The 16,083-nt window shown below is 36.7% G+C and overlaps 2 protein-coding genes across 2 annotated transcripts; both read left to right on the top strand.

Moving 5' to 3' along the window:
• The first annotated feature begins 871 nt into the window (after positions 1–871).
• Positions 872–5,541, top strand: emp3b (epithelial membrane protein 3b). Its single transcript, XM_033969855.2, has 5 exons — positions 872–948; positions 3,462–3,564; positions 4,177–4,279; positions 4,357–4,497; positions 5,314–5,541. The coding sequence occupies exons 2-5, from the start codon at positions 3,487–3,489 to the stop codon at positions 5,493–5,495; spliced, it is 504 nt and encodes a 167-aa protein (XP_033825746.1). The 5' UTR covers positions 872–948; positions 3,462–3,486; the 3' UTR covers positions 5,496–5,541.
• Positions 5,542–5,989: 448 nt separating this feature from the next.
• zmynd12 (zinc finger, MYND-type containing 12) lies at positions 5,990–15,827 on the top strand. The gene is made up of 8 exons (XM_033968826.2): positions 5,990–6,124; positions 9,594–9,723; positions 10,086–10,257; positions 10,694–10,863; positions 10,930–11,052; positions 11,442–11,526; positions 14,067–14,212; positions 15,693–15,827. The coding sequence occupies exons 1-8, from the start codon at positions 5,991–5,993 to the stop codon at positions 15,825–15,827; spliced, it is 1,095 nt and encodes a 364-aa protein (XP_033824717.1). The 5' UTR covers position 5,990.
• The last annotated feature ends 256 nt before the right edge of the window (positions 15,828–16,083 follow it).

Here is a 16,083-nt window from a genome sequence, read left to right as displayed (position 1 = left end):
AGCACCCATCCCAGTTGGAGTGGGATGGAGCATTGAATTGAAAATGTTTTAAAAAGCGAAAAAAGCAATATAGATGGGACATACTTATTATTGTGAATCCTGCAGTGGGACCCATCTCAGCAGCTGTAGAAGTACACCCATGGTTAGAGATTAAATTGCACACTTTGATTTACCAGTTCAAGCATTTTCATGTATTTATTTATTACCTTACGTAATATTCATATTTGACTCCTGTAATGTAACACATAACACTGGCATAATAGACACTCTGTGTTCCACTTATTTATAGCATTTTATCTAAATTTTATTTATAGCATTCTGTTTTTTGCCTGTATATTTTATTGCTTCTTTACACTTCTTTCTCTTTCTCCTAACTTGCAACTTTAGTAGAAGTTTAGACAACATTCAGCTATACCTTTAAGGATTTAGCTTTTGTCCCTTACCAATCTACTGCTCTGCAATTTTACACCTCCATGTTTTTTCCAACTGGGCAATTTTCCCTTTGCCCCTTTAACTCATTCCATCCCGCTGCAAATGACTGTGCTACATATTGCAGTCCTACAGTGTGTTTTTCAATTTACATCTCTCAAATTTTGAAGTACCCCATGAATGCACTACTTACTGAAAATTACCTAATGCACATCGCCCTCTCTCCAGCTTTTTTTCCCAATGGACACTTTACAACATGTGCTTTTTATGTGCAGTTCCCAGTGGTAATGGGTGGGTCTTTTGCAGTCTGCTTTGTGGATGATGATGTTGTTTTGAATGAGTGCAAAAGGGAGCTCTGTTCTGGGCAAAGGAAGTGGGTGTAAACCTCTGAAAGTTCGGGATGGAGAGACCAAAAAAAGGAGGTGTGGTGAGGAGTGAGTAGGACCACCAAAACTGGCAGTGGAGTTTCGGAGGCAAAGAAGTTGGGGATCGGTGCTGAAGACAAACCAAAGAACTAAGGTAAGTTTAGTATTTTGCTATAAAATATATTAGTCACTGTAAAGTACTTGAACGTAGTACATGAAAGTATATGATGCTATTTTTTCAGTTTTAAATAAATTGTTTGTGTATTATGAAGGACAAAACCTGGAGTAATTATTGATTGATTTATTTAGGATACCAATATGGCTTTTCTGGGCAAGAACAAATACTACCACAAAGTACCTTTGCTGTAACTTTTACTTCAACTTTGACTAAAATTGTACCCCAATGCCTCCATAAGATAAAAATATTATTACCACCTGTGCAGCCACTACCATTGCCAGTACAACTACTTCTACAAAAGGTTACTTTATACTTGTGCTCAAAGATACCATAACTGCTACCTAAATCATTGTTGTTGTTTTGCCAAAGCTCTTCTTAGTACATTACTTCAGAATCTCACATGTCTACTGTCACAAGTCAATGTCAAATCACAAGATTGTTTTGGAGCTAGAAATTGGACACACAAGCTGTTAGTGACTAGATAAAATCACCCCAAAGCTAGAACGTTTCTGGTTAAATTTCCAAGTAGCTCTTTCCAAGTGGAGTTTGGGTGCTAGACTGCTCTTGCCACTGCTCTTGCCACTGGTTGCCCCAGCAGCACTTTGAAAGAATGTATAGAACAAATTCACAGGGACAATAAAGTATATGTTAGCCTAGGAAAATCAATACACCTACTACTATTATGTTTACTATAACCAACTTATCTGAAGACAAAATGTGTTATTATTGTTTTTTAAACTGACTTAATATTGTATTCTACAACAAAAACCCACCTGCTGCCGTTAATATTTTTTTCTATGGCAACAGCTAAATTGGTGTAGTATTCTTGGGACAGGGACCATAATATGGAATGTATGGCATTCTGTCTTTCTGTGCAAATGTATTTATTTATTATTATTATTGTTCCGCGTGACAAGAGGGGTAGAGTAACCTGCTTAGTATTGCACTACCTAGTTGATATTACCTTTAAGTAGTAACAATGGTAGTAATATAGCACAAGTAATATATGTTGCTGTGCAAAGTAAATTAACAATAAAAAGTTATTAAATGTCATATGTTTAACCTCCTATTTTTTACATCACTTACTCAAGCATCTGTTGTCTGTATGTGACTTTAGTCCTGTTTAATGACCTAATGTGATAGTGATAGCACAGAGCCCACCCACTTGGACCTCAGCCTCAGATCAGCATCAGTAAACATCTAACAGTGTCGCCCTGTCCTTTAATAAGCTCCTTTGTGCATGTCGCGCCCTTCATCTCTCCTTAATAAAAGTATACTATAAAATAAAAAAAGAAAAAGTTGTAACATGAGTATTTTGATTAAAGGAATACAAGATCATAAGGAATTCTGTGAATACTGTGAAAAGATCTTGAATTTAGTAATTTCTTTAAGTACAGATCTAAAACTGATACAGACACAATTTATATGCATTTTATATTATGACAGTAACACAACCTTTATTAGAATTCAATAAGCAATTCAATAAGTTAAAATGCATAAATATCCTTCATTTCACAATATATTTAAAATGAATACATTCTCATTGTTACTATGAATTGAAGTTCAACCTGAAATCTATTAAATGAAACTTTTTTTTTTTATTTTTTTTACTGTGTATGCATAAATCAAACTTAAAGTTGCAATAGGTAATGTTTTAGCCAAAAATAGACTTAAAAAACAAAACAAAAAAACATTCTTTTTTCATTTTGGTTATGTATGTTGCACTGAAAAACTTAGACCTTAGTCCCATGTGTCCTTACTGTGAGCAGTCTGGCATAGCCACAAAAAAATCCTGTCTCTTATTTGGCCCCTCCTGCTTGTATCCAAGGAAATGTTGTTCCTTTGGCTGTAAACTTCCACAATATGGCATAAAAGGTATCTGTTTCCATGGAGAATGTTCTAAAGTATGGTTTTAACTTTCAATTTCCATGGGATGACATGCCATGCAACCTCCAGGAAGTTAGATATTGATTCACCTCTAATAAAATACTTGCAGAAGTATAAAGTAGTTGTATCAGTAACACATAGAAATAGTTGTAGTTCTCTGCCGATAGATAGAAACTTCATTGATCCTGTGGGAAATTCAAGTTACTCTAGGTCTAAATCTTAAGCACATTTCCAGGGTAGAATATAAGGCAGCTTTTTTCATATATAGCTCCTTTAATGAAATCCAAATGTCTGGAGAATTACAGAGCGCCCATTCAGAGCATTTTAATTGGATGAAAAACGTTGGCTTGGTTTACATTTTCACTGAGCACGCCTTGGATTTCTGCATGTTTTCTGTACAATCAAAACACACGGGGCAGGCAATGTTCAACTAATAACTTACTGGTCTTAATTTGAAGCTTGGGTCTTATGCAATACAGTGCACAAGTAGTTTTTTCCAGTTTTTAAAGGGGGGTGGGGATTTGGAATGTGGATTTTATAAATTCCATTTCTGAGCTGGCTCATTATGTTGAAGTTTAAAATCAAGTTTATGTTTGTTTTAGATTGGAAAAATAATAAAATTAAGAAATGGCCTACCTGCTGATGTTCGTGACCTTGCTACACCTGATCACACTGGCCATGCTGCTCATCGCCACAATGGAAAAGGTAGGCCTATAAATTGGAATAAAAAAATGTTACTTTTTGAACAATATTAGCACAGATAAACAGTATACAGTCTAGCATTTAAGCAATTTTCAATAGAATAAAAAACAAACTGTAGTTTCTAGACTGTAGTTTTAGTCAATGTCACATCAAAAAACGAAGAAAGCTCCATCATATAGACTTAAACGGTGACTAAAACTAAGACTAAACCATATATTATAGATAATAATAAAGACTAAACTAATGAATGGAAAGTGTGAAGACAAGACTAGAAATGCATTTTGAGGTTATGGCTTTAACTATCCGCTGATACCCAAGATCAACCAATACCAGTACAGACACTAAAAGCAGCATGTATTTATTCATTTCCTTTAAACATAAATAAAATAAGACTGATCTGTATGTTGTCCAACCAGTATATCAGCTGAATCAATATTTGAAAGCTAATGGCCGGTCCAGCAAATTTTCCAGTGTTAGCATAGATATCCGATTGCAATATTGGATTGGTGCATCCCTAGACTAGACATATTTAGCTTTTAAAGTCCTTGTTATACAGATGCAATTTAAATTAAATGCAAAATGTATTTATTTATAATTTATGTTCTGCCTTATTAGTCCTGGTGGGTGTGGGATGGTATGGAGAACTCAGATCTGTGGTATAACTGTAGATTTGACAACTTCACCGAAACCTGGTTGTGCTCATCATCCAAAGAAACTGGTAGAAATGCCTTTATTTAATACTCATTCGTATACATTCTTGCTTATTTCTAACTGTGATCTTTTGATATGTCTTAGAGTGGCTCCAAGCAGTCCAAGTCCTCATGGTCCTCGCTGTGGTGTTTTCCTCCGTGTCCTTTTTGGTTTTCCTGGGACAGCTCTTTACCATGTCCAGAGGAGGACTATTCTACTTCATTGGCCTGTGTCAGATATTTGCAGGTAATGGGTCAGATCTGAAACATAACAAGCAACATATATTTTAGAACTAAATTAGCAGGAGTATAATCTGACTAAATAAGACTAAACTACAAGAAGTGAATGCTGTTAAACCAAATTAAAACATGAATGAACTAATGAATAAATGTATATACGCATGATGAAGCTCTATCCATGGGTTTCAGACTAATGAAACATTCGGCCTGTTGCCATAGCAATTAGCAAGCATGACATGAAGACATGTCTGAAACCAACTGGTAGAACCGCAAGATTAATCACAAATGAAGTTAAAACACACTTTGAATGGTCACAATTAGCAAATCGTGAAGGCCCCAGTTATTTATGTTTCCTAGTATCCCATCTCCTATCCATAGCCAATAAAATCTACTAACCATGTAGTTTCTAGACCTTCACAAAAATGTTAGTTGAGCAGTTCATATTTCCGTTTTACTGCTCCTAGATGTCCTTAGAATACATACGCGAGCTGATCCTTGATTGTAAAACCTAAATAAAATAAATCAAATATGTGTCCGAAATCGCAACGAGGCACTGGCTTAACTCTTCAACTATCATGTATAATATAAACCCATACTTACAAAATAATTTACTAACAAATCAAATTGTGATGGGTTAAGCAAAATAACAGCAACGGAGCATGTCTAAAATTACACCTTATGTGGGGTTTCCCAGTCTATTGATCTGTGGTTACTAAAACATCTGGTTCTGATAGAAAGTAGCAGTATGATTTACAGTTTGCTTATATTTTTTTATAATCAATTTTATGCCGGTGGATGATATGTGCCTTATGTCTGTGTGTAGGCCTGACAGCTTTTACTGCTGTTCTGATTTACACTCTGCAAAATAAGGAAATCCTCCAGGACCTGCGAGAGTTGAGCCTGGGGCACTTCGGATACTGCTTCTTTCTGGCCTGGGTCTGCGTTCCTCTGCTTCTGCTCAGTGGAATCATATACATCCATCTACGGAAGAATAATAATACATAATTAGGCTATAGGCCAATAAAAGTGCATAAAGCTTTAAAAAGAACAAGCCATTTATGTGTTTGATATGCCTGAACTGTAGTAGTCACAAGTAGCTTATATGTATTACTTTAATTACGTCTATTAAAAAGTGTGAGCCAATTTTGCAGATATCAAACACAACTGCTTACTTATTTTTGTATATTGGGTAATAAATAAATAAAACATTTATTTTGCAGTACTCCTATTTTTTAGACCATAAATCAGTAAGTATGTGCCTATGTGTATTACTATTAGTGCATACTGCATATAGAGCTAAACGCTAGTCATAAGATATTTTAACTTTCACGTGGAGACGGTTGAATTGATGAGTTTGGAGTCTACGCGGTTCGTTTCCATGGTAACAGTTAGCAATTAGCTGATCGTTAGCAGCTGTAGCTTTGAAAACGTTTAACCTTTTAGTCTGTATTTTTTTTGCTCATTATATTTTGTGTATTCATTGCCAACTTTTTTATAAATATGGAAACTCGACATTTACCCATAGCATCCCGGATAATTCCTCTTGCTTTACCGAAGGGGACCGAAAAGTTGTGTGAACTTTGTCAAAACAGAGCCTACCTTCAATGCGCACAGTGTCGAGTCACGTTTTACTGGTAAGTTTAGCTATCAGGTGGGTGTACATTATTTGAACATTTGGGTGAGATTTTATTTTTTGTTTTGTTTTTGTTTTGTTTTTTGCGGGGGGCACGTGGCAGCTCATGTTTCTTCCTTGGTTCTACAGAATAAGTAGCCTAAAATCCTCTAATAGCCCCATAAATGTATATAACTTTTGCCATACATGTCTTTATTCTACTTATATTCATTATCCAAAGTTAAGAAAATGAAAATGTAGGTTACAGGAAAAAATTTATTCAAGCATTACATTTTAATATCATCAGTGATTAAGGTTGCTGGTATTAGTAATTCGTTTATTTCGTTTATTATTTGCTCATTTATTTGCTATTAAGTCAGCCCTTTAATAGGTTTAAAAAAACAACAACTATGGAACCACTCTAAAGTAGCAAATACAATATAAGTAAACAGTAATAAAGTCATAATTAAGCAACATGTCTAAAATAACGTTAAATGCCTAGCGTGTCCTCTCAGATTTGGTTCCGACTCTAGAGGGCAGTGTGCGCCATTTTATTTCAGCCTCGGAAAAATCCCACGTAGGCATTGTTGAGGACAACTCATGTCATGTGACTGCTACTGCTGTAAGTGGAGGTGGGAGAGGGAGCTGCCTGTAGTCTGGAGGAGCAGTGGAACAGCTGGAGAAGAAATTATTTTTCCTCATGTCAGTGTGAAGGAATTACTGCCTCTCTGATAAAAAAGGATGGACCAAACAACACATACATTCAAAGTCCTTTACTAGACTAGGCTCAGCTAGCCATGGCAACAATGCGCTAGGTGGACCTCCCTGTTGCTACTGCTGCTACTGCCTTAATTACAGATGATAATAGGATGGGGCGTGCTTGGAGAAATCCTTGGCTTTGGTATGGAGGGGAGAGAGAGAGAGAGAGAGAAGGCAGAAAAGAGTAGCATGTGGTGACATTCCTCGCTCTAAGGCAGGACTTAGGGAGATGAGCCACTAAAACCATGTCTATTTAAGGGAGCTTATAGCCACATATCCAGCCTGTTCTTCCCAACCCAGACCTCTATGTTGCAGTCGTTAACGGCAGTAAAAAGAGCAATGCAACAAGACAGTATTATATGCAAGATATATCCACATAACATAAAAAGAGGTGATAAAATGATGTCATTCTCTCTGATGGAGCCAGAGGGAGCCAGTATTTGATCAGCAAACATGTTTAACCACAATTTTGTAACAAGATAGATAGAATTTTGTACGGTTAAGGTAATAATAATAATGGCTTACACTTGTAATGCGCTTTACAGGCTTGTCAAAGCCTCTCAAAGCACTACACTATAGTCATTATTCATTCATTTCCACACTTGGTGATGGTAAGCTACTATTATAGCCACAGCTGCCCTGGGGTAGACTGACTGAAGCGAGGCTGCCAATCTGCGCCATCGGCCCCTCTGACCACCACCCATCATTCACACACACGCCACTTTCATACTAGGCAATGTGGGTGAAGTGTCTTGCCTAAGGACACAACGACAGAACTTGGTCCGAGCGGAACTCGATCCTCCGACCTTCGGGTTGGGGGACCAACACTCTAACCACTCCCTCAGTGGTTAGAGTGTTGGTCCCCCAACACTTTATTGTCTATTTTCCCTAATTTTGGTCTTGCATTTGACCTGTCCTTCAATGCCGCTGGGGCAACCTGTGCCGCATCTGTGTATCAGTCTCCCAACCTTAGCTGGAGGATTTAAACACATTTTGTTTGGTTGCTGGATGCCCTATTTATCCAACTACACCACACAATCTGCTTTTATCAATAGTTATTTTATCCCGACCACAGTTCAGAGTGGAGCAGGTTAATAGAATGTCTTCAGTATTGATGTCAAATTCACAAAGTAACCAACTCCAATGACTTTGGTAATAGTTTGTAGAATGTGATGATTTCATAATCTCAAATGGGGGCAAGAGCCAGTTGATTACATTGTACAGGTAAATATGCAAACGTTGAACCTGATCATTTCTGTTAGTGACTTGACCAAAGGACTCATCTGCATTTTAACCATATTCACTTTAGCTGCCCTCCATCTGAGTGTTGTGATGTCATCCAAAACCCAGCAACAGGCTTACTACATGGAAAAATGTATGTCAGTGAGTGTTAAGTTATGGATAATACGTCTACTCTTCTGCCCAATGTTACCAGGATTAGATTAGAATGAAATCAAACTTCTGCTTTTCTTGTGAGATGGTTTTAATCCTTATGAAACAATATGCTTACAACCCTTTGTCTCAACATTACTGCAAATCAAACCAGTCCAACTAGCTGCATGACGTGGCCTGGTCTAACTGTCTCTCAGCCATCTGTGGAGGAGTAAGAAGGAGGGAGAGATGGAGAGAGAGAGGGAGAAGGCGAGGGAGAGAAAAAACATGCAAGTGATGGAAAACCTAACCACAAAGTCCACTGAAAAGCAGACAGGATCTAGATGACACTACACTTATGTAATGCATCACAAGTGGAAAGTGATACATTTACATTTGAAAAAAAATACTCCCAATAAACCTAAAGCTGGAGAGAATGTAGTTTTTCAGCTTTTACGGTATACTTATAAGAGGAAAAACTAAATACAACATTTTATGAGAAAAAAATGTTAAGTACAGCATTAATAACTTGGGAATTATTTTATCTTCTCTACTCAGCTCCCAGTGCCCTCATAGGGAAATTGTACTATATTTCTTTACATTTTTAACAACACTTTTACTTGATATCAAATATTTTGCTATAAGGTATCCTTTCTAGTTGTTATAGTTGTCAGTGAACTATGCTCATAGGAGGTGCAAGTCTGTGTTGTTAAAGACAATTAGTGGCATTGTGGCAGGAGGATCCCCACAGAGCAATCTAAACCAGCTATAACCAGTTTGAACCAGCTCAGATTCCTTAGGCTACTCCAAGCCATTTGCAGATGTTGGTTCATCCTTTGCCCAGAACTTGATCTAAGAATTTGTGCCAAGATCAATAGGGCTGGCCACTTTTTCAGGTTTGTTTAAAGTGCATATGGAATGTTTGTACTATGTTTTCCAATAGAAACATGTCATATGCACTTTAAACAATTACACAATGTAAATAGAATTTACACACAAGGGACATATTTTGCAAAAAAAGTATTGTCATGCATTTTAATTAGTCAAATAATTACAACTATGGAAATTAGATGAGCTTTGGACCATGTTTAGAGTATGGTTGCTAGGTAACAGTCATGGATTTACCTCTACTTCTATAACATTTGTCCTTGTCCAAACAGGAAGTGAAATTATATATTTCAACAAAATGATAAAACTAGCGGAAACTAGCCATGATATTTAGTCAAATTAGTGATATTAAGTATTTGGTGAAATGAGTAGTGTAATCTGTCATGTATACTTTATATTTATAAAAGTTACTTATTCTGTTCAAGTTCTCTGTTTTTCCTTAATTTTCTCCCTTTCATTTTTGTGAATTTTAGTGATGCTACACACCAGTTTGCAGATTGGGTGGGGATTCATGAGAAGATCTGTCCGCTGCTGGTCCCTATCCGCACAGAGACGTTGGAGAGTTTCAGTAAAGAAGGCAGAATAGAAAAAGACATTAAAAAGGTACAGGTTTTAGAAACACTAAATAGCATGGTGTGTAAGGAATGATCAGAGACATTTAAATCAATACAATTTTGCTGCAGTTGTTTTTAAAGGCAAGATGCACTGGAAGAGAGGGCAGATGTCAGAGTCCTTAAAAATGCAGTGGTAGTTTATCCATAGTTGGGAGGACACACTAATTTAATTGCTAAAAATGTTGATGTTGATGTAGTTAATCCCACTTTAAAATATATATCTTATTATAATTAATAGTTGTCACTTTACATCTCCAAAACAACCACTGCAACTAATTTATGTATGTAATTTACTTAATCCTTAAGTCTTGTAACATGAACTCACTTGTATGGGTGCATTCATTTCCTTAGAGAGAGCTGATTGCCATTGCCAGGTCCATAGCTGAGGGGAAGTTGACTGAGGGGAAGCATGAGGAGGCCCTTCCTGCAGGTCAGACGTGCCTCCACTTCTGCATGGACGTGTTCGGGCCCTGCAGCATCCAGCTGGTCCCTGCATACCTGCTGTTGGCAGAGGGCTACATGGGTGAGGAAGGCAGCAGAAGGTTATTTAGCTATAAAATCCGTTATGCATATTGAGACATTTATAATCATTTTAATAGATGTAAGTTCAAAGAGTTGTGTTTGACTATTGGTGTGAGTTGAAGTCTACCACGTTTGGACAGTTGAGGCAATAGTTATCCACCAATTCACCCATATTTAGTATACAGCTATAACAACCTAGTTCCCACACATACTCAATGAGCTTCCAGGATTACATGAGCTGAAAACATTTTATCATCAAAAAATTCCCATTGTGGTTAACAAACTCCACATAGTTCATGCATAATGCAGTCACAAAATACTTACTCACAGGTCAGATTCTTGTGTGAACTTGTGCACACTACAAATAAAACGCTAGTTTCTTGGATAAAATGTAGAATCTTTAGTACATTGATGTCTCTGTGCATGTGTGTGCCCAGGATTAGGAAACATCTCCTCAGCTGCTGAGCTGCTGTCCCAGGCTGAGTTGTCCGTGTCCAAAAACCCAGACTGTGGCCATGACCTGCATCACCGCCTGCACCGGAGTCTGGGCCGGCTGCAGAGCATCATGGGAGACCTAGAGGGTGCTCTGTTTAACTATGCTAATGATGTATGATTCCAAGAGGCATTATTAACTTAAATCTATAAATCTGCTAATATAGTGTATTTCCCTCAGATTTACCATGCTGCTGAGGTGTATGGGCTGGACAGCACGGTTTGCAGTAATGGATACTTTCTTTTGGCCAATATTTTTGCCAAACAAGGGAAAACTCAAATTGTTCGGTCCATGTATAATGAGGTAAAAAAAAAAAAAAAAAAAAAAAAAAAAAAAAAAAAAAAAAAATATATATATATATATATATATATATATATATATATATATATATATATATATATATATATATATATATATATATATATATATATATATATATATATATATATATATATATTCATACATACATACATACACACACACACATACACAGGAGGAGGTTCTGAGCTTTCTCGTGAGGCATGGCATGTCCATATACTGAGAACGAGAAAAACTTTCTGTCCAGTTGACGGAACTGAATACAATAAAAGTCCAGTACATACCTTCCCTTTAGTAGCTGGAGTTATGCTTTAGTCATGAGGGACCTCGATTATGAAAAATTGAAGTATGATATATGTTATTTTGTTTTGCAGGTGGCACAAACCTGGAATTCTCACTTGACTAAACTTATAGAACCCTTTTTAGAGAATCCTACTGCATCTTTGGAACCAACTTTTGGTAATTCTTTTGCTTATAGAATTTGATGGACAAACACTCATCATCAATAACTATGAATGCTCCAGTACAGAAACAAGGGCAATACTGAAGCTTGGTCCAATAACAATATTTGGCCAGCATTTTTTATATATTGTTTGGTTATTTTAGACAAGACGTTTGTAAGTTGTGAACAAAGAAAAAAAACACACTTTCTTTCTTTCTTTTCTTCTTTCTAATATAATGATAATATTAATTTCCAAATGTGTTGAGCCAGTTTGAACACATAATACCCCCCACAAAAGAGAAGAAAAGGCATGGTTAACCCTAATATCGGCAGACTAGTATCAGTTCTTTTGGCCAATGCCAATAATACTCATAACAGTGTGAATATTGGCAGATACTGATACTGGGCTAATGTGTTTGTTTACCCCTATAAATTACTAAAATGTTGTATCTGGAGCTGTTAGGAAGCATGTCCATGCTAGTGGATGTGATGTAAAGTAGGAAGCATGTGCCAATGTAGCTTTGTCTTATTTTGAATCACATTGCTCAAGTGCAACAATTTGCATGTAGGGTTGGAAGAGGGTGTGTCTTTTATCATATCCTGATGCTAGCTTGTGACTATGCCCAAAGATCATATTCATTTAACTCTTGTGAATGTACAAGTGGCATGACTGACACACCTTTCCTTTAATCATGATGTGTTTTTACGATACAAAACAACAGAATGAGCTGAGCCAAATCTAAAGCGTAAAATTAGTTTATAAAATAAGTTGAAACTTTTGCAAAGTTGGTGTCAAAGAAACTGCCCCCTAGTTGGCAAGGTAAAGAATCCAAAAATGACTTCACTAAATCCCCCCCAAAAAACATACAATGGAATGTTTCAGGTGAAGAAGTCACATCTTTATGAGAGAAGCAGTTGACAGACCCTCCACCAAAAAAATCTTTAATAACTAACAACATTAATAATTCATAACAAAATAAAATACAAAATCATAATAATGACTGAACAAGGTTATGCATATTTTACAATAACAAATGTATCTGTACTCAAGTAGCAGCTCAAGTATTAAGTCACACATCCTAATTACAAGCTCATCATTGGTTAAAAATAATAGTGACCGCCTTCTCTGATTCCGTAATTAAATTTTCCATACATTTTTCCCATAGACTTTTAGAAAAATTCAAGTATTAAATATTCAGAGGCATCGTGGTGGGTAACCAGCTAAGCGGTAAGTAATATCTATAATGCAGTCATTTTAATCCAAAAGGTAAATTTAAAATGCAAGATTCAGAAAAATGCTTTAATAAATTTGCGGTATTTAAAATTATATAAAGAAACAGATTTTAAATAAATTATAGGTCTTGTGGTCATCAGTTGCCGCATAGCTGATTAGCCCTGAGCCAGCTTTCAAACTTAATATCATTTTTTTTTTTTGAAAATCTATGTGGAAAATGAATGAGCAGTTTAGTTCCGTGGAAGTCAGTGTTGAGCTCCATTTTTTAATTAAATAATAAATCACTTGCTAATGTATTATTTATTCAAACTCTCATAGCATTACATCACACTTGAACCACTCCCACCCGAAACAATAAACATCGTGGTCCAGTGGCTTCGCTAAAAAATTAGGTCAGTGTTGCTATTTATAGTGCTGATTGTTGCAGTGTGATCTGAAGGCTAAAGCTCAGATTTAAAGCAGAGCGGTGCTGACACAGTCCCGGGCTCCCTCACTGTTTATGCCCCAGATCTGAGCCGCAGACTAGCAACACACTGCCCCACTGCCTCATGGGAAATGGAGTCATGTGTTCCAAACGCTTTACACATGAAGCACTATTTATGATGTAATTAATTTATTATACACTTAATAGAAATTATATTATAAACACGGACAGGTCAAGTGAAAAACATAGATTATCTCCCCATCGCAACACCGTTATTCGTAGATAATGCTGGGCAGCAGGGGAACATTTTGTCCTCCAAGTGATACAAAATTATTTTAGAAATTATAAGCAGAAACATTTATAAAGTTTTGGATGAGTCTGAATGATAGGGTTGTTAAAAGTATTTAAAATCAGATACTAATCGATACTAAAAACTGGTACCAAAACTAGGTAATCATTTGAGGAAGTATTGATGCTAAAAAAGTCACATTCACAGGACAGAAATTAACCTTTCCTGAATAGCTTTAGAATGATCTTGAGTTGTATCAGAACAAGTACAAGACCACATAGACTAATATATGCTCATGAACCACTATGGAACCTACCTGGACGACTGAGGGATTACACAGATATAAGACCACATGGTAATATAAAAGAAAGTGCTACGTGAAAATTAATCAATTATCAATGTGGTATCAGAGTCTATTCCTTAGTATTGAAATCGAGTTTGAAATTTTTGTATCGTGACAACACTAGAAGGAACATGTTCTATTATTTTGATAACTAGGTCAGAAGATTCCCAGAGTAATAGTCTGGTCTGCAACTCAAATTGCATCCATTCACCAGATATTTTAACAGTATATTTTACTAATTTCTTGCTTCTTTTCTCTTTTCTTTAGATAAAGCCAAGCAAGTGGAAGTGGACAAGATCTTGCACACCATCTTAGACTTTGAGCGGCACCAGAGCAGGAAGGAGCACGCCTTGATGGCGCTGGCCTCCCTCTGTCTGTCCATGCTGTGGTTTATGGGAGGTGACCGTGTCAAGGTAAGTCTTGTGACCCAGGCTTAGCGTTTGACACACTGACACCATTCTCAGCAGACTCCGGTGTTGTCTCCCCACAGGATTATTACTAATTAGCCAAAGCCGTACAGGTGATGTCAGGTTTAGTGGGAAATGGCTGCAAGTTTTGTTGACTTCCCACTGTAAAAGCTCTGATAATGAACCCTTTAGGAGCTATGGTCTTGAACTGTGTGACCCTGTAAGGTTAACTGCATGTTGGTCATAGGAACATGTCTATAAATATTTGAAAATGAATATTTTCAGTATAATTACTTGACTTGTTACAGAGTTTTGAGTGGTCCAGATGAGATCAACCTATGCTTCAAGATGTTATAATAGATTTTTGGACTTTAATTTAGTGCTACATTGCTGTTCTTAGTATTTAGTTGTAATTCTCTGCAGGTTTTTTCATATTTCAATTAACACAAGCAAGAGACAATTACATAGCAAGTAGCCATAGGGGTGTGCCTTTGATATAGATGTAAATATAATTAAATGACAAAAATAGAAAAAAAAGATATATTAAAAAGTACCCATTTCTTCTCAGATTTCTCTTGTTACATCCTGATATTCAAAGTGATTCTCTCTTCACCTTAAATCTTATATACACTATCAAACCACTCATCCATTGTAGGTATAGCTTTTCTAGCAGCTGCGCTCAAAATCTGGAACAGATATTTCACTTTATATGACACATTTTCACCCATCAGGGCACTAAAATAGAGTGTTTCCATTCAATAGTCTGCGCATTGGGAACACGGTTCTTAATGTTTTACAAATTTCACTCCAAAAGGGAACAATATGAGGGCATGCCCAAATATATATGGCAAAGGTTTATGTCCAGTCCTCCACATCGCCTCCAACAGGTTGATCATTTGGTGCAATGTTTTTTCCTAGCCTGCTTCATACATATTCATAACAAAAATATTCTCAGTTGGGATGTCCAGTTGTATGGGAATGTGGAAGTAAATTCTTCTTTTTCACAAAAAGTGTCCACTGGATTTTTAACATGACGCACAGTCACTCGCCTCCTCTGACTGGTCAATGAAACCTCCCTGTTCTTCTACTATTGCTACTGCTTTTGCGTAGACCACTACTTTTACATTACTTACACTACATATACTTTTTTATAATCATACTGTTATTTCTTCCTGTTCTTCAGAACATTTCTCAGTGACTACCACAACTTCCATACCAATCATGTTACTACCTCTAATTACTACTGCAAGACTCTCCACACTAACTGTACTGTACTCACTACAATAATACTATATTCAGCTAATAATGCAACCATCACTACACATACTTGTTACTTCCGCTCCTGTGTCCCCTCTTCTATCTGTTGTATAAACATGGATTTCAGCAGCTCGGATAAGCTGACCGGGTCAACTGTATTTTTTCATGCCTGTTATATAAGCAGGCTTTATTCCCCCAGAGTCTGACAGCTGTTGCACTTGTGTACCAGGCAAGGGACTTTGGACGCTCCGCCCTTCAGTCCAGCCAGATGAGCCCAAACCAGGAGCTGAGCACAGCCGTACAGAAGCTACTGGACCTGGTGGAGACGCGCCCCCAGACATCTGAAGCCAAAAGGTCCAAATAGTGCTAAAGTGTAATCAAATAAATATAGTGCCAAGTTTTATATTTCAGAACTTTCTATAATTGATGCACCAGATGTTTTTTTCATGTATTTGTGCAAAATATGTCTTGCTCAAGTTGCTGTAAGTTGTGAAAAGCGCTTATAAACTAATCACGGTGAATAATTAGGATCCTTGGATTGCATGAGATAAGTGAGGAATAACTTTGGACCACTGCAAACTGTTTAAAATGGCTATTTACTTTTTAAATAGTTCTGTTTT

Source organism: Periophthalmus magnuspinnatus, chromosome 7 (assembly GCF_009829125.3).
Source record: "Periophthalmus magnuspinnatus isolate fPerMag1 chromosome 7, fPerMag1.2.pri, whole genome shotgun sequence".
NCBI lineage: Eukaryota > Metazoa > Chordata > Actinopteri > Gobiiformes > Gobiidae > Periophthalmus > Periophthalmus magnuspinnatus.
Note: the sequence above shows the minus strand (reverse complement) of the source record. Positions and strands in the feature narration are given on the sequence as shown.

Bases quoted from the DNA above. Each gene is read 5' to 3' on its own strand.
- zmynd12 (XM_033968826.2), top strand. From the start codon at position 5,991: ATGGAAACTCGACATTTACCCATAGCATCCCGGATAATTCCTCTTGCT. The intron at 9,724-10,085 runs GTACAGGTTTTA...TCATTTCCTTAG, and splicing joins TAGAAAAAGACATTAAAAAG to AGAGAGCTGATTGCCATTGC. The intron at 11,053-11,441 runs GTAAAAAAAAAA...TTTGTTTTGCAG, and splicing joins TTCGGTCCATGTATAATGAG to GTGGCACAAACCTGGAATTC.
- emp3b (XM_033969855.2), top strand. From the start codon at position 3,487: ATGGCCTACCTGCTGATGTTCGTGACCTTGCTACACCTGATCACACTG. The intron at 4,280-4,356 runs GTAGAAATGCCT...GATATGTCTTAG, and splicing joins CTCATCATCCAAAGAAACTG to AGTGGCTCCAAGCAGTCCAA. The intron at 4,498-5,313 runs GTAATGGGTCAG...GTCTGTGTGTAG, and splicing joins CCTGTGTCAGATATTTGCAG to GCCTGACAGCTTTTACTGCT.